General features: G+C 45.2%; 1 protein-coding gene across 2 annotated transcripts in view; it reads right to left on the bottom strand.

Moving 5' to 3' along the window:
• HVA22K (HVA22-like protein K) overlaps nt 1–23,484 on the bottom strand; it is a 120,248-nt gene that overhangs the window by 18,656 nt on the left and 78,108 nt on the right. The window contains exons 4-7 of one of the 2 annotated variants that reach the window (XM_086491030.1): nt 3,816–3,867; nt 3,632–3,695; nt 3,202–3,297; nt 3,021–3,106 (exon numbers count right to left, since the gene is read on the bottom strand). In XM_086491030.1, the coding sequence (XP_086347156.1) occupies nt 3,080–3,106; nt 3,202–3,297; nt 3,632–3,695; nt 3,816–3,867 (239 nt within the window). In that variant the 3' untranslated portion in view covers nt 3,021–3,079. The remainder of the gene's footprint in view (nt 1–3,020; nt 3,107–3,201; nt 3,298–3,631; nt 3,696–3,815; nt 3,868–23,484) is intronic. The other variant, XM_086491029.1, reaches the window with a different exon arrangement.

Below are 23,484 nucleotides of genomic sequence, written 5' to 3'. Positions count from 1 at the left end.
CTTACAAAATTTCTGCAAGTTAAGACACAAAAACCGTATATGCTCCTACTTAAGTTGGAATCTCTTCCAATTGAGGTTATGGCATGGAAAGGACTGTGAAGTACATGACAAAGGTGCGTCGAAACCCCTCCATCGACTTCCTATAGTTGCATGGGAAGCAAGCAAAAAAGTGCAAAAGACGCATAAAAGCGAGACCTTGAGTACGGGATGGATGCAAGACATAAAGAAGTGGTTTGGAAGATGGGATGCATTACACTTGCTACATGATGTCTCAACAGACTCCCACGTGAATGAAGCTTTTCTACAACGCCAATGTAGTACAGTTTGGGAGGAATCCGGTGGATCACGCTTCATACATTACACCACCCATATTGCCCTAAACTACAAAACCATGTTCTTTGTCGAAAGAGGAAACCACTCTCAACCTTATATATATCCCCTTGTCGACAATACGCACTATCACAGCCATTAGGCTTATAGCTCCCACTCCCTTCCATGCGAGACGATTCAGTCGAGGCGTTGAGGCAAGGAGAAGAGTCCCATAGACTATGCACATTATGGTCCCTGCAAGTTCGAGAGTCTGACTACCACACACTACTAGGGTGCTTAGCTTTCACTCACATAGAACTTGCTTACCTCACATTTTCAGCCATGATTTAGACCTACACACTTCACTCTCCCAGCCACAGTGTGGACTCTCTATTGCAATTCTCATCACCATGATCCTTGAGCATCAAGAATCACTTATCAATCACACCCACAGTACATCACACGTATCTTTTGGTCCATAGATCATATTTGACCTCTGAGGACGATAAAAAAATCTATCTGATATCTTCTTATTAAAATAAACATTTCAATGGAAAATTTCACTGTGTCATGAGCATAGTAAGAGGAATATCATTTCTATTAGAACTACATGAAGGAACAGCAGTATCACCATATGCAGTATCTGGCTTAGGAGAAGTAGGTGGTATCTTCGCTAAAGAAGGAAACACTTGAAGAAGTGGATCTTGTGGAGGATCTCTCCGCTTGTAACCTTGTCTCAGTGGACAATTCTCTGTTTGTCTCTGATGCCTTCTCCTGCTCTTCTTAGCTTCTCTCTTTGTAGCTCTCTCAGCTCCTAGTACCCGATGATACCTCTGTTTGCCTTCCCTCAGGCACTGTGTACTGTCTCTGCTCTAGACGCTCTATCCCCCTGGTCCAACCAACTGCCATATGCCCTACTCTAACACAGCGACCTCGGGTAATCCAATAATAAACACTCTGTATTGGATGTTCCCCCTCCATATATGGTGGGGAAAGAGATGAACCAAGACAGATACTTCATGAGACAAGTGTCGACTGTATACACATCAGACGATGCCACACCCGCACTCAGAACAACACCAAGACTACTGCCAATCTCTGTAATCTGCAGTAGACCTAGCACCACACAAGGAAATTTGCTTGTAACTGCTAGACCCTTGCAAAGGCAAGCTAGATCCATCCCCGCCATCTGTACAAATAGCAATAAGCTCTGCTGCAGCTGAAGGGACTATGCAAATGCTAGACTAGCCTCGTCCGATGTCTCAAACTACACCCTATAGCACCCTCTCCCCAGTGGAGAAACAATACAATCCTGGAAATAGGTGACACAAGGATCACAGCTCTGAGGAAGTCCAAAAGCTATCATGCAGACAACCTTTCTCCCACCACTTTGCATAAAAACAATATGCCTCTAAGGTAACCACTTCCCTGTGGGCACTGGGTCTATCTGCTGTGAGTTTGACTCCAATGGATGTCCCATCTGAATCCATGGTAAAGAGAAAATAGACCTCCAATAAGCAAAACTCAAAACTACCTGGATGTAGATACAAGTCACCCAGATTCCCGCCAAAGCAGAAGCTTACTAGAGTTTGGAGCCTTAAGGGTCTCATCTGCACCAAAGAAAACCCACAATGATGACCACGCTAATGAGGTTCCACCAGATACCTCTCACTGCTAAAAACCTGCCAAGGTAAATGGGGAAAACGTAATGCTCAAGGGTAACTAAGGTCACTATGGCCAGGGCTAAGGATGTGATTTAGGGCGGATTACACTACAGCGGGGAGACTGCAATGCAGGGGAGAATGCAAGGGGTAGCTACTAGCAGACGGCTGTGCGTACAAGCAGGCTGGGACCCTAAGATGTGCAATGGCAGGCAGCACACAGGGAGCAATGGCAGGCTGAGCACAGGCAGCGAGGGGTGGGCGGCAGGGTGAAGCCGAAGGAGTGGGCGACAGGCTGAGGCATCCGCAGCAGGCGAGGGCAGGGGTAGTGCACAGCGGCAGAATTAGCAGCTTGTGAGCAATGGTTCGATAGGGTTCCTCCTCTTTGCTCCTACTGGGGTTTGATTCTTGAAATGTTCCTGCAACTGGCAGCCCCATTTTGTCTCGCGCACTTGACTCTGCCAAATAGTGCCCCTTTAGACAAGGAGGGACTGTTCTTAAATACCTCGGGGCCTGCTTGTCCTTGGCTTGGACAAAACACAGGGTATCTTCTCCATAAGAACCCTCCAGAGGAGACCGGACACCCCTTGGGCCTCAAGAGCTAAATTTCCGGATGCGTCATACAGCAATGAGCAACCATGCAAGTAGGTGCCCCCTATTCATTGATGAAAGGTTCGAGACCTTGAAGGAAAAAAATTCAAGTGAAAATTTTGAAACCTTAGAAGGATAATAATTTAAAGTGAAAAGTTTGAAACCTTAGAAGAAAATTAAATAGACGTTCAAGGATATGGAAATTCAAGAGTGTAGAGGAGATGAAATGTGAAAAGCCATTGGAAAATCAAGACTACACAGAAGATGAAATGTGAAGAGTCATAGCTGCACATAAAAGAGAGATCTAGCATGAGATTTTTTTTCCCCTTCATTTTCTGTCTCTCCTAGGTATTCACATTCTTAAGTGTTGGGTGTTTAATTAACAAAGCCATTAAGTTAATGGAATCATCTAACAAATTAACGTATTTCTCAAGAGTAGAGCCAGTAGATACTAGATACCATTAGCATTTTGCTGTTGATTGTTGATAAGTAACATGAAAGTAGAACTTTAGCTTGGCCTAGGTCAAGGTCTGATAGCATGATTGCTAGATTAAGATCACATCACAGCATGAAAAAGAGGAAAGAGTTAGGAGGCCAAGCAGGTTATCTAAGAAGAAGCATATAAACAATGAACTCATACAATTTCATTTCGAGTTCCATCCACGATTGAGTCAAGCCGGTTTTGATGCCGCAAACAAAACGGGCGCATGAAACGCATGAAGCAATGCCGAGCACCCTGCAGAAAGCAATAGGTCCTACGTGAGTAGATGCTAACACATTACATTACTAAGTGGAGAGATCAAATCCTTTACATGGCATGACATGAACATAACTTCAATCGATGCTTATTCTTTTATTCTTATATACATCTCTCTACACAATAGCTCACCGAATGGACGCGTACGCGTGCACTCCAAAGCCGAAAACATGCACGCACACCCACACACAACATTGTAGAGAAACGCTTTCCAATAACCAAGTCAACAAGCATATGATACTTCTCTCTAAATACACAGAGCTAAGGTACCAATAGATAAATACTTTTAACAAAAGTTTGCTACATTATTTACATTACTGATTGGAAGTTGAAGCCAAATTAGAAATGCCAGCTTAGCAAGATGATAGTGAGGAAACCTGTACATACAGAAAGGATAATCATCAACATGAGACATTACAAAGGATTCAAAATCTAGCAAAAGATAACATTCCCTTGTTATGCATCAAGTTTTTTTTCTAGAGGGAGGTAGAATGTACCAAAACAAAAGCTTGTCCGAGAAAACTTCGACCACATGGAAACAACCGTACACTGCATGAATCAATCTCTCTCTCTCTCTCTCTCTCTCTCTCTCTCTCTCTCTCTCTCTCTCTCTCTCTTGAAAAGGAAATCACTCTTGGCGAAGGTCTCCATTAAAGCTGCAAAATTGGCAAGGACGGGGTGAGTTGAGTCCCCCCCCTTTTTTGGCTCTATTACACAAAAGGGGTAGCAGTGCATCTCTTTAGGACATCATCTCCATCGGTGGCACAGGTTTGTTGCTCCTTTGTATTTGTGATACTTTGTGACCATCACCAAATTGGAGACTCGTAGCTGGGATTGTCGCTGCTCTGGCAATTGGCAGTAATAAAGCGGCACACAACAACAGACTTGCTGGTTCGCGCAGCCTTGCTAGTCTGCGCACAGGGGCCGTTACGATGGAGGTCATGAGCGCTTCACCAGTTTCCAAGTCCGGTATGAAGGCGACCTTCATGCTTACAAACAAGCGGATAACACAAGTGGAAAGGGAGATGAAGGAATGGAAAGCAGAGATGGAAGGATGGTGGAAGGAGAAGGCCAACCTTCTTCAAATGTTCCCCAACGAAGGCACGCAATGGAAGGAGGAGAAAGAGGACCTGCAGGTAGTGATACAAGCACTTAAGGTGGATTCACAAGCACTCAAAGAAGAGGTCTCACCCCTCAAGCGAGAGCTTACTAATAGAGCAAGCAATGGACTGGAGGAAGGTGAATTCCAGCCCTCGGTGATAGAGAAATCAAGGTTATCAAGGAACAGGTACGGATGATCAAAGAGGAAGAGAAACAAAATGGGGCGAAGATGTGTTCGTGGGTGGATGTAATCACGAAGACACAAAAGAAGGCAGATGAGGCCGAGAAATGGATAGAAGTCGCTAAGAAAGGGAAAGGGAAAGGGAAAGAAACCACGTCTACCCCCACTCCTACAATCATCAACATGACTTTAGAAGAAGAGCAGCGAAGGAAGACTAGAGCTTTGCACATACAAATAACCGGTCTAAAAGACCGAGATGATGTAGAAGGGGAAGTCAAAGAACTTCTCCGCATGATGGGTAGTGAGGCTACTCATATAGAGGCATGGAGGGTAGGGAAGAAGACACAAGGAAATGGGGAGACTTCAAAAGAAAGAGCTCTAATCATGCGCTTCCTATCCATGGAGGCAAAAAAGGACTTCTTGAAGAAGCGTCCTACACTAAAGAAAACGGGCATATTCCTTGGAGATGGTCACACTCACACAGCTTGCTCATATGAAAGAAGTTATGCGCGAGATCATGACAGCTCGAGAGAAGGGGAAAGTGGCCTTCTACAGGGATGGACGAGTGGTTATTCTGGAGAAGCGCCCCGCATGACGGCGTGAGACCTGTGGGACCACACTCAGAGTGGCTACATGGAATTGTAATGGATCTTTGCGCCTTGATGTAGGGGCCTTTGAGGATAGTTTCACAGGGAGAGACATCATTTTCTACTCTAAGACGCATCAAGCCCCGGGGCACTCCATGCCCCATGTGAGCAGATACAGATGGGAGACAACTTGCAGACAAGAGACTCGACCAGAGCGCAGAGGATGAGGTTTAGGAGGAGTGGCAGTCTTATTCAGGGAGGAGCTACAGTCTTTGATACATATAGCTCGGAGGAATGAGCATGCGAGGTATATGTGGGTGAGACTGAAGGCAGAGACAGGCAGATATCTCTACATCGCTATTTGCTATTTTCCTCCTAGTACGTCAGTATATGCATCACCTAGAGGACAATTCCCCTTGTCTATTTTAGATGATTATATATGGGAGTTTTCCAAAGACGGCGACATTATTATCTTGGGGGATTTCAATGCTAGGACTGCCCACCACCAGACAGTATTCTATGATACCTTAGAGGAGTTGATGCGGGAGCTTGATATTACAGAAATGGGCCTGTCTAGATTACACTGAGTATGGCAGATACTTGATTGATATGGGGATTGCACATGGATTGGCCATTTTGAATGGCCTACAATGATTCCCTGCAGCAGCTGGTGGTTTTACATGCTTTCCACATTGGCATGGCGCTAGTACAGTGGATTATGTTATGGCTCCGCCAAGACTCATTCCTTCCTTTCAAGATTTCGTGGTGGGAACTAGACCGGTTGGGGTAGCAGTCGATCATGCTATCTTGTCTTTCACTCTATCGTTCCAGTTCAACACAGCTCCATTGCGAGAGGCCTCCACACATACTCGATATACCTTCACGAGGGAGACGGATCACGTGTACACTGATGAGATATACAGGCAGCTATGCACTCAAGAGCCAGGACGACCACTAGATGAGCTCACCCAGATTCTGACAAAGATGCTGCATGATGCAGCAACAGAGGCATATCCCCACAGCCAGCCTACACGTAGACAATCTGGGAGCATGCCTCAAAACAGTTGGTATGATGAGGAGTGTAGAGAGACGAGGATCAGATTACAGAGAGAGGTGCTCATGGGTACTACTACACATAGACAGTCACGTATTATCTTCCGCTGCCTAGTGCGACGCAAGAAGAGGGCTTACCTATCTCAATTAGAGCGTGATCTGTATCAGTTGTTTATGAGTCAGGACTCTAGTGAGGCATAGAGGCTTTTCAATGAGCACTCTCCATCACCAGCCATCACTTCCACAGAGACATGGGGGGAATATACATCTCTCTATACAACATCAAGGCAGCCACCTTTGCCTGACCCTCCAGAGGCATGCACACAAACATGTACTTCCTTTATTGCTGAGAGGGTAAGGAAAGCCATTGACAAGATGAAGACAGGAAGAGCACATCATGATGGTCTGGTAGCAGAGCACTTTATCCATGCCAGAGGTATGCTTGCAAAACCTCTTGCTATGATGTTCAATAGATCCATGTAAGAGGGTTTCCCTAAGACTTAGAGTATGTCCACTATTGTGCCTTATCTTGAAGTCAGGAGATCCTATGCTTCCCGGAAAATTACCAAACCATCATGGTTGGTCACACTCTGGCTAGGCTATCTATATGCATCAATTCTTGAGCATGAGTTAAGTGGATGGGCAGAGAGAGAGGGCATACGGGCAAGAGAGGGCAGACGGGCAACAGGACAGGCACGGTTCAGAAGAGGTTTCTCCACTCTTGACCAGATTTTGACACTCAGAGCCATTATTGAGGAGGGTAGACACCATGGCAGGAGGATATATTGTAGCTTTGTAAATTTCCGCAAAGCCTTTGATACAGTGCCACGAGCCAGACTCATACGCAGATTGCAAGACATGGGGGTGCCCACAGAGCTGATCTAGGGGATCTTAGCTTTATATAGGAAAGTGGTCGGACAAGTACGCACTACTCAGGGCATGTCCGACATGATTCACTCCACCATTGGGGTGAAGCACGGTTGTCCCCTGTCTCCGACTCTCTTTGGGATATATGTAGATGATGAGTTATCAGATTATGTACATACAGAGGGTGATAGAGGTGCTCAGCTTGCAGGGACATGGATTCCGTTGCTATTATATGCTGATGATATTGTGCTGATCTCCGATTCTCCAAAAGGGATGCAGCATCATTTGGATGCACTGCATGTATTTGCACGGAACAGTGGATTGTCTATGAACCTTGGTAAGACCAAGGTAATGGTGTTTAACACCATGGCGTAGTGGGTACTGAGGTCCGCCCCCACTTTTACATATGGTCGAGAGACTGTGGAGTATGCAGATACATACACTTATCTTGGGGTGGTTTTCAGTGGTCCAGTATTTTCCCTGAGGCGTGCAGTAGATACGCGACTGACCAGAGCCTATGCAGCATTGGGGAGACTTGAGAGGATATGTTCGCAGGTTCAGTTCCAAGAACCTCGGACAAAGCTTTGGCTCTTTGACACTTCGGTCACTTCGGCCATGCTGTACAGAGTGGAGATATGGGGCCCCTCAATTGATGATCATAGCAGAGCTGGCAGTACTGACGGATGGAGATGTATGGAGAAGCCATTGGTGTCTATGATTTCTCAAATGATTAGGGCCAAGGCCTCAGTACCACATGACATTGTTAGGGCGGAGCTCACTACTCCTCCATTGGTGTCTATGATTTCTCAAATGATTAGGGCCAAGGCCTCAGTACCACATGACATTGTTAGGGCGGAGCTCACTACTCCTCCATTGGTAGTGGAGGCACTCACTCGATCAGTTTCATTTATGCATAACACTTGGGCCCTCCCTAGAGACAGATATGCTCGATTAGCACTAGAGTCTTCACGACAGCTGGCATTGCACGGAGATAGATCATGTTGGTATGCAGAGATGGCATCTTGGTTTCAGTTACATGGCTTTAGTATGGATCGGCTACCCCCATTTCAGTACTCTCTAGATGCACCCTCCATCCCCCTCACAAGAGCAGAGATTACCAGGCTCATCAAACAGGGCTTGATTCAGTTGGATACAAAGAGGACATGGATCCAACCCACACATGAGCTAGGTACGAAGATGACTTTCTATAGAGAGCATCTTCTCCAACTCACGGAAGATGGTTTTGTGATCAGACCAGGATACATGGATACTCATCTATCCCACGAGATACGAAGTGCTATTGGTCAAATACTCCCATCCTCACATCAGCTAGAGATCGAGACACGTAGATTTAGAGGAGTACCCGATGAGTCTAGGATTTGTCAAATGTGCCAAATAGAGCCAGAGACAGAGCTATTACATCTGTCACTGCCCAGTATACTATGAGATAGGAGGCTGCTTTCACTGTTTATTCAGAGAGGGTTTTGGGCCACTTTGTACGGTCATGAGATACCAGGATCAAAGATGCCTCGGATTATACTTACTGGAGATTCGCAAACATAGAGAGGACCTCTTGAAGAGGGGCACAATGAGAGAGATCTAGCGACAACGGAAGATCACAGTTTTTTTTCAGTCACAAACAGAGGAGTTCGAGCAGTCCCCACAACATAACAACACCAAAGGTACCAGAGGCATACTGCTTGATCGAGCGATAGAGTTGGGCCGGTCCCGCCGCCCACGGATGAGAGGGCCCTCTCGATATCAACGAAGACTGCGACAGAGGATCCATACCATACTGGCACGACATAGGAGCCGTCCGGATATAGATGTATATGTATATGATGCCTCGACTGTCAAAGAGCTCCATTGTATCAGCTCACCCTTTGTCTTCCCTTTGTATCATCTTTCACCCCACCCCTACCCACTATTTTCTTTTTAGTTCTTTGTATTTTTTGTACCCAGACCTGGAAATAGATTCACCACATGTAACCTTTTGGTCTCATAGGTCATTTTGGCCTTTTAAAGACATTAATATTACATTTCATTTTATTTCATTTCTCTCTCCAAGTTCAGATGTTGCAGTTTCCGTTCATGTGTTGCTATTGATTTCTCACTTGCATGTCCAAGCTTGTTGCTGTGGTAACAAAGCTCTTACGATTCTTCTTCTACGAAGGATCCAATCCATCTTTTGTAGTAGACATGAGTTCTAACAGTGAATCCGACAAAGAGGACATTGTTCCACCAACTACCCGACTACGGGAAAATGAAGAGAACTCCAATCCCAACGAGGGAATGGAAAGAACCAACGGAGAATCCAACGAAGCAAGCCTCCTTCCGAGGAATCGGGAGAGGACCATTGCAAGTTTCCAACAAGGGATCTTAACAAGACACAGTATAGGCATCAGCTTCACGTTGACACATGCGCAAAACGTATGATCAAGTACTCCAAGGACCCGAACTACGTGAAGTATTTGAAGAATCACCCGCTTGATGAGGTTCACTCTTGATGGCACGATGCTATCCACTCACCTATCAAGACTCCAAAATGACTGCATCATGTCTCTCCTAAAGTAATTGCAATCTTAACTATGTTGATGCCGTCCACTCACCTATCAAGACTCCAAAATGACCGAATCATGTCTCTCCTAAAGTATTTGCAATCTTAACTATGTTGATGGTATATATAGAAGTCCCCGACAGTACAACAATCCATCAACTTCTTCGAAGTCCCGTAAAGTGATTTCTTCCCTTTGTTGTAGTTTGAGATGGATGTCATGAGCAAGGGGGTCATTGCGAATTTGTTTCTTCACCTTGAGAAGGAAGGCAAAGTTATCTCTGGGGCCATGCTAGTCACTGCAAAGAGCTTGAGCATATCTGCCCTAAAAACACTGACTCTTGTTGATCATAGGCGGAGTCCCTCTTCTTAGATGCAAGATGTGATAAAGCCTCTGATTTAGCTTGTTTATTGACAGGCCGATAACAAATGACGGTCAAATCTAGATAAGAAGCTACTCCATCTAACTTGACGGCGATTGAGGACTCAAGATGTCACGAAGTACTCCAAGTTCTTGTGACCTGTATATACTGTGACTTTGTGGGGTGCTCCTTCAAGAAGATGTCGCCACATCTCAAAAGAGTCAACAATAGCCAAAAACTCCATGTCATGAATTCTATAATTTCAGCTTCTAAGCAACGAGATGTTGTCGACCATCATCGCCAATCTGAGATAATACAGCACCAAGTGCAAAATCTAAGGCATTTGTCTCCAAGAAGAATGGTTTTGTTAGATATACATCATACATATATCAAAATTTGTGCCTTTGTGAAGGCCTTGTTAATTGCTTGAAAAGTTTTTCATGCCTCTAAATTCCACACAAACTTATCTTTTGCAACCAAGCTTGTTAAAGGAGCAACAATCTTGGAGTAGTCTTTGACAAGGACCCGATAAAAATTGGCAAAACCCAAGAAGCACTAAACATCTTGTACAAAGGTGGGAGTTTCCCATTGGAGGAGAATGGTCTTAACCTTCTTTGGATCCATTGAAATTCTATTCTCAGAGATGATAGAGCCCAAGAACTCCACCTCTGTTTGGTGGAAAAAACAGTTCTCTAATTTTGCATACAAGTGTCTCTCTCATAATTTTTGAAGAACAATATGAACACGATGCTCGTGTTGTTGATTTCTTCAAAATATCAAAATGTCATCTAGGTATATCACCACAAAATTATCCAAATACTCACAAAAAATATCATTCATCAAGTGATGAAAGATTGATGGAGCATTTGTAAGTCCAAATGGCATGGCAACTATAGTCAGCCTGTACAGTAGAGGGCGGTACTAATTCAATTACCTGTTAACTTTACATAGAGCACTGGGAAGAACTTAGAAAAGAGAACACATATGCGTCCAGCGACTAGAATGTCACTGCGCACACGAGACCGACACCCTGTGGCCCCAAAGACTGGTGCCCCTTTTGGTATTTCTTTATTTAATTGAAAGTAGAAGATCTGAACACTTAGATCAAACTCTCACAAAGCTGTTCAAACCTGGCAAGGAGGGCTGAAAACGCGACCTGATTTCAGTAACATAACGGCGCCAGAACCCCTGTAGGTCAGAAGTACCTGTCTAGGACGGATTCCCTCACAATTTCGAAGGTTTTTGGTGAGCTGTAAATTCAGTGTGCTGTAATTCCTTGTTTTGCCACTGCCAAGTGCCCAAAGCCGTGTCTAAGCATGCCAAGGCCTTCCCGAGACTCCCCTAGTGTTCCCTTGCAGTTCAAGTGCGAAAACCCTAAACCTGCAGAAAAACACAGCAGACTGTAATTCTTTGTTTTGGATCATTTTTAGCGGAGCGAACACGTCTACGCGTGTCCCAAGGGCTCCCACGCGCAATGGGACAATTCCCCTATAAATTGGACAAGTTTTCACATGAGAAACTCTCCATATTCGCAATCTCTTGCGATGGAACTGTGCATACCTGTGGGGGATTAGCAATTAGCTAATCTGGTTCCTGTTCAGACGGCTCCTGCCTTGGCAAACGCGCATAAAACCCTCAGAACTGTACATAGTCATATAAGTAGCCCAACTAGTGGGGCATTACCATATGTGCAAAGGGAAGAGAGAGATGCACGAGAACATACCATTCCACTACATAAGACAAAGGAGAAGGCAAGCTTTCCATTAAAGATGTGAACCTGCACCCACTACTCTCACACATACTATTGTAGGTCAAAAATCAGCCTCCTTTCTCATTTGTCCTACAGGTGTCTCTGCTACCGCCAAGTGTCCAGTTTGCCCCTTTGGTTTAATCTCCTAGTTCCCACCAGCTTATAAAGTTGTAAGCGACTTGCCGAGTGGCCCAGATTTCCTTATGGCGCACACAAGCTTCCATACTCATCAGAATCCAGTCCTAATTGGCCCAAGCGCAAAGGTACCTAATCACCAAGTGAAAATACAAGTTCACGACGATGACGATCAACAGCATTCTTTTGCTTAGCCCGAGTCTTCTTGAGAACAATCTTTATCTTCTTGTATGTTTCATCCATATCTTGCACATACTTGTCTGCCTCAAATATCTTGTCCTTGGTTTGCAAAATGGGTCGGACTTTCTTCCCTCCTTCCACTATCTCAAATGCTGCCTTAGCTGTTGACGTATGCACAGTGTTATTGTAAGCATATTCAAACAATGGGAGATGGTGTTCCCAAGTTGCCTTGTGCTCTGACACATAGCATTTGAGCAGATCTAAGACACTAGAATTGGCACTTTTGATTGTCCATCAGTTTGTGAATAAAACGAAGATGAGAACTTTAGCGTAGTGCCCATATTCTCAAACAATGCCTTCCATAAAAAGACTCGTCATACGTGGATCCCTGTCACTGAAAATTGATTGAGGCATCCCGTGATATTTAAAGATATTGCTCATGAATATCTTGACCATGTGTTCTGGCTTTATCTTCTTCCTAATAGGAATGAAATGGGCCAGCTTACTGAACCTACAAATGATAGTCCAAATCCATCATTGCCTGTTTGCGTTCTTGGAATATCAAAGATAAAGTCCATCGCTATGCTTTCCGTTGCCTATGAGGGATCGGCAATGGCTGCAACAATCCCAATTGCTTTTGCCTATCAAATTTGACTTTTTGACATACTAGGCATGATCTTACAAATGTATCAACATCTTGACGTAAAGCTGGCCAATAGAAGAATGCCTCAACCCCTTGCATTTTCACATCAATTCCACGATGCCTAGCATATGGTGGAGCATGACTTTCTGTAAAAACCTTTGGCCGTAACTGTTTAGTAACGCATAACTTTTCGTGCATCATGAGAAATTCATTCTTAAGCATAAAGTGCTCATGATGTTGCCCATCAACAAGCTGACCATAGCTCCTTGCAAAATCTGAATCTTCAGCATATTGTGTCTTCATTTCGTCTAGTTCACAATGGTACGCAATTGACACTACCAAAATTTGGGGCTTTCGTGACAACACATCAACCTGTAACAAACTTGGACACCCCAAGTCTAGATTCTGTCGCGACACAACAGAGATTCACTTCTAAAAACAATTCACAATTCAAGAGAGTCGACGCGGCCTGGCGTAGTTCCGTGCCAAGAGAGATTGGTCCCAAAGACTAGCGTCCCTTTCGGTATTTCTTTTATATTAATCTGTGAGAAAAGTACGACTTCCCGTGGGTACTCGCTCTTAGACTTTGCGTCCAAATGCTCGAAGAGGTGAACCCCCTTGGGTCACTTATAAAGATTACAAGGAGTGCTAAAAGCAGAGCCCCAAAAGCATGAAACTCAAAAGCAATTGAGTCCCAAAAGCAATTGGTCAAAAATTTGTTAGTTAAAGCAGTAGCGCAAACTACAGAGATCCATATAGCTACCACGTCAGCATGTCAATGCAGAAAGCGGAGATCCGTACTATCTGCCACGTCGGCAAGTCAGTGCAGAAAGCTGAAATCAATACAGTCTGCTACGTAGCACTCTTCCACGTGGCACTCTTCCACCAAGAACCGCCAAATCACTTTACCTTTTATCTTTCTTTCCTTCGAGCCAAAATCTGTTCAGGAACGAGTATCTCCTCGCTCTCTTTTACTTCGAGTTGCTCATCAGGCTCCCCATCAACTGGCACCTCACCTTTGAAAAGACTCACATGGAATGCATTGTGAATCTTCCAAGTATCAAGCAGCATGAGTCGAAAGGAGACATCATTTATCTTTTCTTTAATCTAGAAAGGGCCATAATACCTCATGCTAAGCTTTGGAAAAAGCCGCTCCTTTCCCTTTCGTTCCTTAGGCGTGCCGTCTCAAAACGTAAAAGCACACAATCGCCTTCCTTTAATTTCAAATCTCGTCTATGTCGATCTACTACCTTCTTGTGTCGTTCTTGAGATTTCTCTAAAGCCTTGCGGACCTTGGCAAAAGCAGTGTCCTTCGCGGACCTTCAGAGCACCTTCAATCATCTCAAATGACGACTTCCCCGTCGAAGAGTGAACCGTGTTGTTGTAGGCAAATTCCACCAAAGGGAAAAAAAAAATCCATTGAGTCTTTTGATCAGAGATCTAAGACTTGAATAAATCCTAAACAACTGAATTTGCAATCTCAGATTTCCCATCTGTCAGCGGGTGGAATGATGACGAGAACTGCAACCGTGTGCCAATGTTCTCCCAAATAGCCCTCAAAAACAAACTCGTGAATCGGGGATCTCTGTCGGAGACTATTGTCTCAGACATGCCATGTTATTGAAATATCTGTGCAATGAACAGTCTCGCAAAATGGTCCGGATTGATTGTTTCCTTCAGTGGAATGAAGTGTGTCAATGACAGTCCCAATCCCATCGTGCCCACTGTGTGTCTTCTGGAGATCAAAGATGAAATCCATTGCAATACTTTCCGAGGGGCAAGTGAAAATGGGTAAAGGCTGTAGTAATTCCTATGCCTTATGCCTGTCACACTTGACTTTCTGGCATACTAAACAACTGCGAACAAAGTCGTCCACATCCTTCTTGAGCCTCAACCAAAAGAAATAACATTCCACCCCCTTCAAGGTGGTGTCAATGCTGTGGTGACCCGTTAACAAGTGGACAATGGCACTAAGTCAAAACCTTTTCCCTCAACGGCTGTGTAATGCACAACATTGTTTTCTTCATCAAGTAGCCATCCCGTATGGAATATCCTACCACTATCTCCCCATTCTGTATCCAAGTGAAAACATCGGAAAAATCTGGATCAGTGGCATATTGGTCAACCATATCCTCGAAGCTTCTCTGATGGATCGTAGAAATAGCCAAGACGAGAGGCTTCCGAGACAAAGCATCTACCACTAAGTTTTTCTGTCCCTAAACATCGACAATCTAGAAGTGAAACTGTGACAAGATGTTAGCCCACCGCATTTGCTTTTCCAAAAGCTGCTTCTGTGACAAGAAGTAGAGTAAACTCTGATGATTAGTAAAGACCATGAAATCGGCTCCCAGTAGATAATGTTGCCATTGAGTAAGATCATGGATCACTACCAATAACTCTTTCTCATAAATTTGTGCTATCAATTCTGGCCTTGAAAAGATTCTGCTTTCATAAGCAATCACATGGCCTTCTTGCATCAAGACCGCTCCCAGACTACGACCACAAGCATCACAATAAACTTCGAATGGCTTTTGCAAGTCTGGCAAAGCCAACACTGGTCCAGTAGTCAGTTTTTCTTTAAGTGTCTGAAAGGCAGTCACCTATGACAGTCCCCACGAGAAAGGGACTCCTTTCTGAGTCAATAAGTGCATAGGGGAAGCTACCTCTGCAAACTTCTGAATGAACCGCCGGTAGTAAGAACACAAGCCCAAAAAGCTTCTAGCTTCATGAACATTCTTCAAGTCTGACCAATCGTAGATAGTCTCAATTTTGGTCGGGTCCATCTGTACTTCTGCTGCTGAGATCGATGTGTCCCAAAAAGTGTATCTACGGCAAGAAAAAATCGCCTCTTTTTGGCATTAATAACTAATATGTGATCACGCAATGCTTGAAAGACCTGTAGCAGATGGTGTCAATACTCTGCTTCATCCTTGGAGAAAACTATAATATCATCAAACAAAGTGCCACAAAAGATCAATGCTCTCGGAAAATTCTATCCATCATTCGGTTGAAAGTCGTTGGAGCATTGGTAAGTCCAAAAGGCATCAACAAAAATTCGCATAAACCAAAGCTTGTCCGAAAGTGTCTTGTAGACATCTCTCGGAGCGATTATGATTTGATGATATCCGCTTTTCAAATCAATTCTGCTGAAACAAGAGAATCCCTGAAGTCTGTCAAGAATATCATCGATCTTGGAAATCGGAAATCTGTTCTTGATAATGATTTTATTGAGAGCTCTATAGTCAATGCACATCCTCCAAGCTCTGTCTTTCTTTAGTACCAAGTACTCCGCTGGATGAGACCCTTTTCAAGAAGGTCTTTCACTTGGTTCATGATTTTTTCATTCTGGGCTCGGCTAACACGGTAAGGTGGCCGGTTCGGTGGTGTGGTTCCAAGAATCAAATCAATGGTATGGTCCTCAAGACGAGATAGGGGTAACTCGCCTGGCAGGCCTTCTGCGAAACAATCAACATGTGTGTGCACAAATTCTTGTCGTTCTTTGTCTAGTTCAGACATGTTCATTGTTCATCATTCAGTTCTTTCAAATATATCGAGTAAACAGAATGACTCAATTTCATTAATTTTGAAATGGCTGAAGCCGATACAATAGGGACGGACTCGCCCTTCAATTTTACATCTAGTTCAATTTTTCTACCCAAGGGATTCCTAGGAGGACGTCACACCCTTCCAAAGGCATGTTGTAAAAGTCCTCGTGCCCTAAATACCCCTGACAATGCAATGCAAACGCAGTTTGCCAATGACAAGTGTAATGGCTACATCCCATCCGAGTGCCGCTAGAACTGCGTCTGCGGGTGGCCCCATCTTGTCAGGCGTAATCTCGAGCTGTGCGGCCAATTCAGGTAAAATGAAGTTGGCCTTGGCTCCTCCCTCAAAAAAGATAAGGGCTTCCTTATCTTTCACTCTGCCCATGCGCGGCAAACTTCTGTACTTTCATCCATCTGGCTTGGGTCGGTTCCCATGCAATCCCGTACCAGTCCTGCTTTCATCTTGCCTTTTCTACCACGTTTCTCCGCTGCTCTAGAACTCTCCGGCCTGTCTTCAGTCTGTCCTCATTGTGCCTTTTTGGGGCCCTTTGGGGAGATGTGCCCTTGTTCCCTGCAACCAAAACACTTCTCCTCTTTGAGATAGTTGTCTCTCTCTCTAAGAGTCAATCGGGGTCGTCTACCTTTCTTTTCCTAGGGATTCTTTTTCTTTCTATTTTCATTAGTCGAGGTCTCTCTGGTCCTCTGAGTCAAAATTTCATCAGTGGGGTAGGTCAAATTCTCTAAATGTATCGAGAATCCTCGTCTTGCATGTCCCATTAGTTGTTGTATAGACTCAGACTTTTGTTTAAGGCAGTAATCTCGGATCTCTATAGGGAGTCCGCAACAAAACCGCACAATTTGTTCCTTAAAAGTGACGACCTTAAACGAAAAGGTCGGTAAAAAAGAATCCCAAAACCTCTCGCAATATGCGTCCAAAGAATCACCCTTGGTCATCGGACGATGGCTCCAAGCGGTTCTTACATCTCATTCGTATTCTTGAGTCAACCAAGAAGAAATAAAGAGCCGTTTAAACTTCAACCACTTGACCGGGGCTTCTTTCCTCAGAAGAAGAGTGGACCACCATGTTCGAGCATTTCCCTTTAAAAAGGATGCAGCCCTCCTGATCTTGGAGTGCTCTCAGTAATGCCCTCGAGAGAAGGCTATGTCAAACTGCTAAATGAAGGCCAAAGCCCTCGGAGCATCTCAGAATCCAGAAAAGGATTCAAATTTTATTGATTGTCGACCCTCTTTAAATTCTTTTGTCTTCTTGCTCTTATCTTCCAGGAAATCGTACCGGTTGGCTTTTTAAAAGTGCTTCTTCTTTGCATAAAACATGTGATCGTCGAAGTTCGAACTGTCAGAGGATGACTCCTTCGTAGAACTATCAGAAACTGATCAAAATTTAATCTTCTTTGCCTTCTTCTTGTTCTTTCCAAAGCTTTGCTTTTTGCTTCGCTCTTGCCCTTTCTGTCCTCATCACTCGAGTCGGAAGAGGAAGAGCTAGAAGAACTGTCAGAAGAAGAGAAAGAGGAACTGGGTAGTCCTTCAAAACACACACGCTTCTTCTGCTTTGCAGATGCAAAAGAAGATTGACGGCCCAAATAATCGGGGTAGTCAGTCCCCTTCTTGTGTTTCTTCAATTGCTTCTTCGTGTTCAAAAGTTGGCTGATCTGGGTCTGGACCACCTTTTGAAGTTCTTCTTCAGTAGACATCCCCACAGTAGGAGGTTTCTTGATTGCCGTTGCCCTTTCTGTCCTCCTCACTCGAGTTGGAAGAGCAAGAGCTAGAAGAACTGTCAGCAGAAGAGAAAGAGGAACTGGGTAGTCCTTCAAAACGCACACGCTTCTTCTGCTTTGCAGATGCAAAAGAAGATTGACAGCCCAAGTAATCGGGGTAGTCAGTCCCCTTCTTGTGTTTCTTCAATTGCTTCTTCGTGTTCAAAAGCTGGCTGATCTGGGTCTGGACCACCTTTTGAAGTTCTTCTTCAGTAAACATCCCCAGAGTAGGAGGTTTCTTAATTGCCGGTTTGATTGGTGGTTCGCTGGTTTTCTGCCATTGAGTATGCACTTCAACCATGGACTGCTGGGTCAAAAATTTTGCAAACAGGGGATCCTTAGCAAATTGAAGCATCTGCTTTGTGCACTCGTCAACCTGTTGTCGACGTTGCATCTCCAAAAGTTCATACTGTGTAGGCCGAGGTGGCCTGTACTCATCTTTTGCTAAGTCGCTTGAATTTGCCGTATTGCCTGCTCCTGCCTCAACAGTTGCAGAAGAGGTCGATTGATTCTTTTCGGAAACCATAGGTGTCGCGAGAAAAGGGATCGGATTTCCCTGTAGAAGAGAAACCGGTCGTGCTCTGATACCACTATCACAAACTTGGACACCCCAAGTCTAGATTTTGTCGCGACACAGCAGAGAATCGCTTATAAAAACAATTCACAATTCAAGAGAGAGTCGACACGGCCCGACGTAGTTCCGTGCCAAGAGAAATTGGCCCCAAAGACTGGCGCCCCTTTCGGTATTTCTTTTATATTAATCTGTGAGCAAAGTACAACTTCCCGTGGATGCTTGCTCTCAGACTCCGTCCAGATGCTCTGAGAAGTGGGCCCGCTTGGGTCACTTATAAAGATTACAAGGGGTGCTAAAAGCAAAGCCCCAAAAGCATGAAACTCAAAAGGAATTGGTCAAAAATTTGCCAGTAAAAGCAGCAGCACAAATTGCATAGATCCGTACAGCTGCCACGTCAGTATGTCAGCGTAGAAAGCGGAGATCCGTACTGTCTGCCACGTTAACATGTTAGCGCAGAAAGCGGAAATCCATACTGTCGGCCACGTGGCTCTCTGCCACGTCAGCTTGTCCATACAGTTGGTACATGTGAGCAGTGTTGTCCGCAGGGTGATGCTACATCATCAGTTTGTAACATCAGCCACCACGTTCTTTTTCCCTTCCACATGCTCAATCTGAAAATGGAACATTGACAAGATGTTTGCCCATCGCATGTGTTTCTCAAACAACTTCGTTTGTGTGAGAAAGTATCGCAACAACAAAATCAGCCCCTAGCAAATAATGTTTTCAACTAGTGAGAGAGTGAATTACTGCCAGCAATTCTTTCTTGCAAGTTCCTTTCAGTCTTCAAAAGAATTCTGCTCTCATATGCGACTGCAGTAAGGCTGTGGCCACATGCATCACATTGAACCACAAAAGGTTTCGAAAGATCTGGCAAAATGATTACCGGATCTGAAGTCAGCTTCTCTTTCAAGTGTTTGAAGGCTAAAATTTCCTTACCTGTCCACTTGAAAGTAACTCCTTTCACTTGTAGTGCATAGAGTGGAGAAGCAATCTCAGCAAAATTTTGAATGAACCTCCTGTAATAGGAACATAAGCCTAAAAAGCTTCAAATGTCATGTACGGACTTCAATTCTGGCCATGACCTAATTGGTTCCACTTTGGCGGGATCCATGCGTATCCCATCCTTTGAAACAATGTGCCCAAGGAAGTGAATCTCTTCCAAAAAGAATTCACTCTTCTTCGCATTAATGAGTAGCATGCTCTTGCGTAACTCATTGAAACCTGCAGTCAAGTGATCCCTATGCTCCTCTTCAGACTTCGAGTAGACAATCATGTCATCAAAGAAGGTACCCACAAAGTTTCTATGCGGTCTAAATATTTTGTCCATCATTCTATTAAACGTGGCAGGAGAATTTGTGAGACCGAATGGCATAATGAGAAACTCATAGAGGCCAAATGTTGTCCTAAACGCGGTCTTGTGGACATCTTCTGGCCTAATGTGTATTTGCTGGTACCCACTCTTTAGGTCATCCTTGTAAACAGTGACGCTCCCTCAAGTCGATCAAGGATGTCATCTATTCTCGGTATGGGGAACCTGTTCTTGATGGTATTTTTATTCAAGGCGCGATAGTCAATGCACATACGCCATGAACCATCCTTCTTTTGCACTAGGAGTACAGGTGAACAGAAAGGGGATGAATTGGGTAGAATCAGCTCCTTCTCTAAAAGCTCGTTGACTTGACTCATAATCTCTTTCTGCTGAGCTGCAGTAACCCTGTACGGTGGTCTATTCGGTGGACTAGAACCTGGCACAAGATCTATGGTATGATCCTTAAGTCTATAAGGAGGTAACTCCCCTGGCAAAGAGTCCAAAAAACAATCACTGAAACCACTCAGAATAGTTAGACTTGTCTTTATTTAAGGTAGAAAAATTAGATACAACTTCAGGTACTTCTTTTGCAAAGATCAAATACGCAGAAACATATTCTTTATTACAGATGAAATGGCAGAAGCAGAAACAGCTGGAACAGACTCGCCTTTAAGCTTTTACATCAAGGACATGAGCCTTTCCTCTATGTACAAGGGTAATCTTTTTGTTGTAAGTATCCACCATATAACACCATGGGATACCATCACAGCCCTCAAGTGGCATAATCTGAAACTCTTCTGCATCCATGTAGCTCTGCATGTGCAAACGAAGTTCCGAGTAACAGGCTCTGAATGAGCTGGGCATGCCAAACCTGCTTCACCTGTCATACCCATCTCCTCTGCACGAATGCCCAACTTTGATACCAATTCTGGTGATATGAAATTTGCACGGGCTCCAGGATCAAAGAAAACCAACATTGTTTGGTCTCTAACTTTTCCCCAAGCTCTGCACAGTTCCATGGCATCTATGTTTGGCTGGTCACCAACCAAATCTAGGATAAGTCCTGCATTGGGCTTTGGCTTGTTTCCTTTATGCTCTGACTTGTCATCCTTATCCTGTGACTTCTTTTGTGGGCATTCCTTAGCAAAATGTCCCTCCTCTTCACAAATGTAGCATTTCTTGGCCTCTCTCAGAGCTTTCCTTTCTGTTTTTTTGCCGAGAAAAAGATCCTTCTATTACTTAATGAAACTGCCCATGGGGCTACCGCCACCTCTACTAGAGAGGGCTACAACAATCATAAGGGGGAGACTCTCTCAATGAAAAACCACATATGTACAATGAGGCTAAATCAAGAGATGGGAGGAGGGAAAACCCATAAAGGTGGACGGTAGTCCCATCTCAGCGCACCCTGGACCATGCTCAAGAAAGGCCCAGTGCGCTAGAGTCGAAGGAAGGCCTCTCTACGCTCCAGCATGCGGTCGGAGCTGCTCTGGAGTCTCTCGAACTGGCCTCTGAGAGTATGGACCAGCTCTAGCCAAAGATCCCGAACAATCTCTATTAGTGGTACAGGGTGAGCCTCAAAGATGCGGAAGCAGCGGGCCCACCAAATGAACAAGAGTGTCAGGCCGCAAATGAGCTCCCAACACTCCTCTCTCTCACTGCACCACTCCTGTGGAGTAAGCCCTGTTTTGCAGGCTGGAGTGTAGGTCAACCCCCCTGCATCACTATCTTCCTGCTGGTGGAGGATAGCTCAAACTGAAGTGCCGCGCCCATGAGAGTGGACCAAGCAGCTGGCCCCCAAGTGTACTGCCGTGCCGTGGAAAGAGTTGGTATCAACCGAAGGACACGAAGCCAAACATGTTGTGCCAAAGGACAATCCCAAAGACAATGGCGCTGACTCTCCACAGGATGGTCACAAGCTACGCATGCTGCCGAGAGACCACTATGTCGCATGCTGCCGAGAGGCCACTATGTACAAGCCAGATCCCAACTGCTGTAGCTCGATGTGCAACCAGCCACTGAAATAAAGTGACTTGCCGTGGTTGTCTAGAGTCTCACAACCTCGCCCAAAAACCTGACAAGAACTCAGCTGTGAGACTCTCCTCCTACCAATGAGGTGCTACAGCAGGACGAGCCTCTCTCCGTGCTGCTAGTATGTGACGTCCGAGTCGAACAGTGTATTGAAAGAAAGGGACACCTGGATGGTCGGCTGAGGAGAAAGGGTCCCTCCAAAACCACTCTCCAAGATCCCACTGCACTCGTGCCAATGGACAGCACTCCCAAGTCCACAACCTCCAGTGGCTAGTCTCAAGAGCTGGAGGGTCAGGATCTATGACGCAAGTCCTCCCACAGATGCCCACAACTCAGATGCCTCTGAAAACAGACCTTTGCCACCTGTGGGGCCTACTGAAACTCTGTGTAAGCGACCCTCACCCTGTAGCTCGAAGAACAAGGAGGGTACAGTCTCTAAGCGAGCCCGAACTGCGATGAGAACCTCCAGTCGCGTAAAGGCCCCCATCCATCTGGGCATTGCTGACTCAAGAGGTGTGAGCCACTCAACTGGTATTGCCTCTGTGATGACCTGACACATGCTCTGCATCCCTCTCATGCCCTGTAGCTGGATGCTCTGAAGCTCCTCTGACAAGCCTGAGAACTATAACTATTCACCTAGGTCCATGCCGGACCCTTTGCCATGGGACCCCAAGAAACATGACGCCTACTACCAACCAAGTGGCCTCTCTGAGTGCTAACCATGGGGTTCCAAACAAGGGGCTATCGCAGACACTCCTCCGTGCAAGTAGGCCGGTGCTGCTCTAGGCCTCTCCTCAAATGCTCTCAGGAGCGGAGTAGACTCACACCAAAACGGTCCTCCCGTCTCCTGCTCAGGCCTACTCTGCGCATGTCTGTGAAAATTCATTTGGTCGAAGGTCTCCAAGGGCCTCCAGCCTGAGGCACTCTAGCACTAAGCCGCTGAAGCAAAAACTCCTTCCACGGCTCCTCCCCTGGAAGCAATTCTATGACAACAAACTTCCCAAGGAGGGCTCTGCTCTGCTGTGCTGGGTCGATGATCCCCAACCTCCTGAGAACAAGCAAGAGTGATGACCTACCAGGCCACTTTCGCCCGGGCTAATTGAGTGTCGCGCCCTGACCAAAGGAAGTTCCTGATCAGCCTCTCTACCTTGCTGATGCACCTTGCTCATGGAAGAACTCCAAAAGATCCAACAAGATGTAATGTACCACATAGTAGCCAACAACACCTGGTTGGCCACTACAACTCTGCCTGTCAAAGAAAGTCATACCGAGCTCCAATGTAACAGCTTCCTCCTGATGGACAGGAGGAAGGGAGCAATCTGCTGCTCAGGAGACAAGTCCAAGCCAGCCTGGCAGCCCAAGTATCGAACTGCAGTCCCTGGGGGAATCCATCTGAAACCCTCACCTAGCAGCCAATCAGGCGTAGGAGCACTACCAACTGAGAAAGCCATTGTCTTTCTCCATTTGATCTGTGCGCCTGATGCACAACAGAAGGTCTCAAGAGCCTGCTCACACCTGT

The sequence above is a fragment of the Adiantum capillus-veneris genome, chromosome 19 (genome assembly GCF_014529385.1).
Source record: "Adiantum capillus-veneris isolate H3 chromosome 19, ASM1452938v2, whole genome shotgun sequence".
Classification (NCBI taxonomy): Eukaryota; Viridiplantae; Streptophyta; class Polypodiopsida; order Polypodiales; family Pteridaceae; genus Adiantum; species Adiantum capillus-veneris.
The sequence above is the reverse complement of the archived record's forward strand: the minus strand, read 5'-3'. Positions and strand labels throughout refer to the sequence as shown.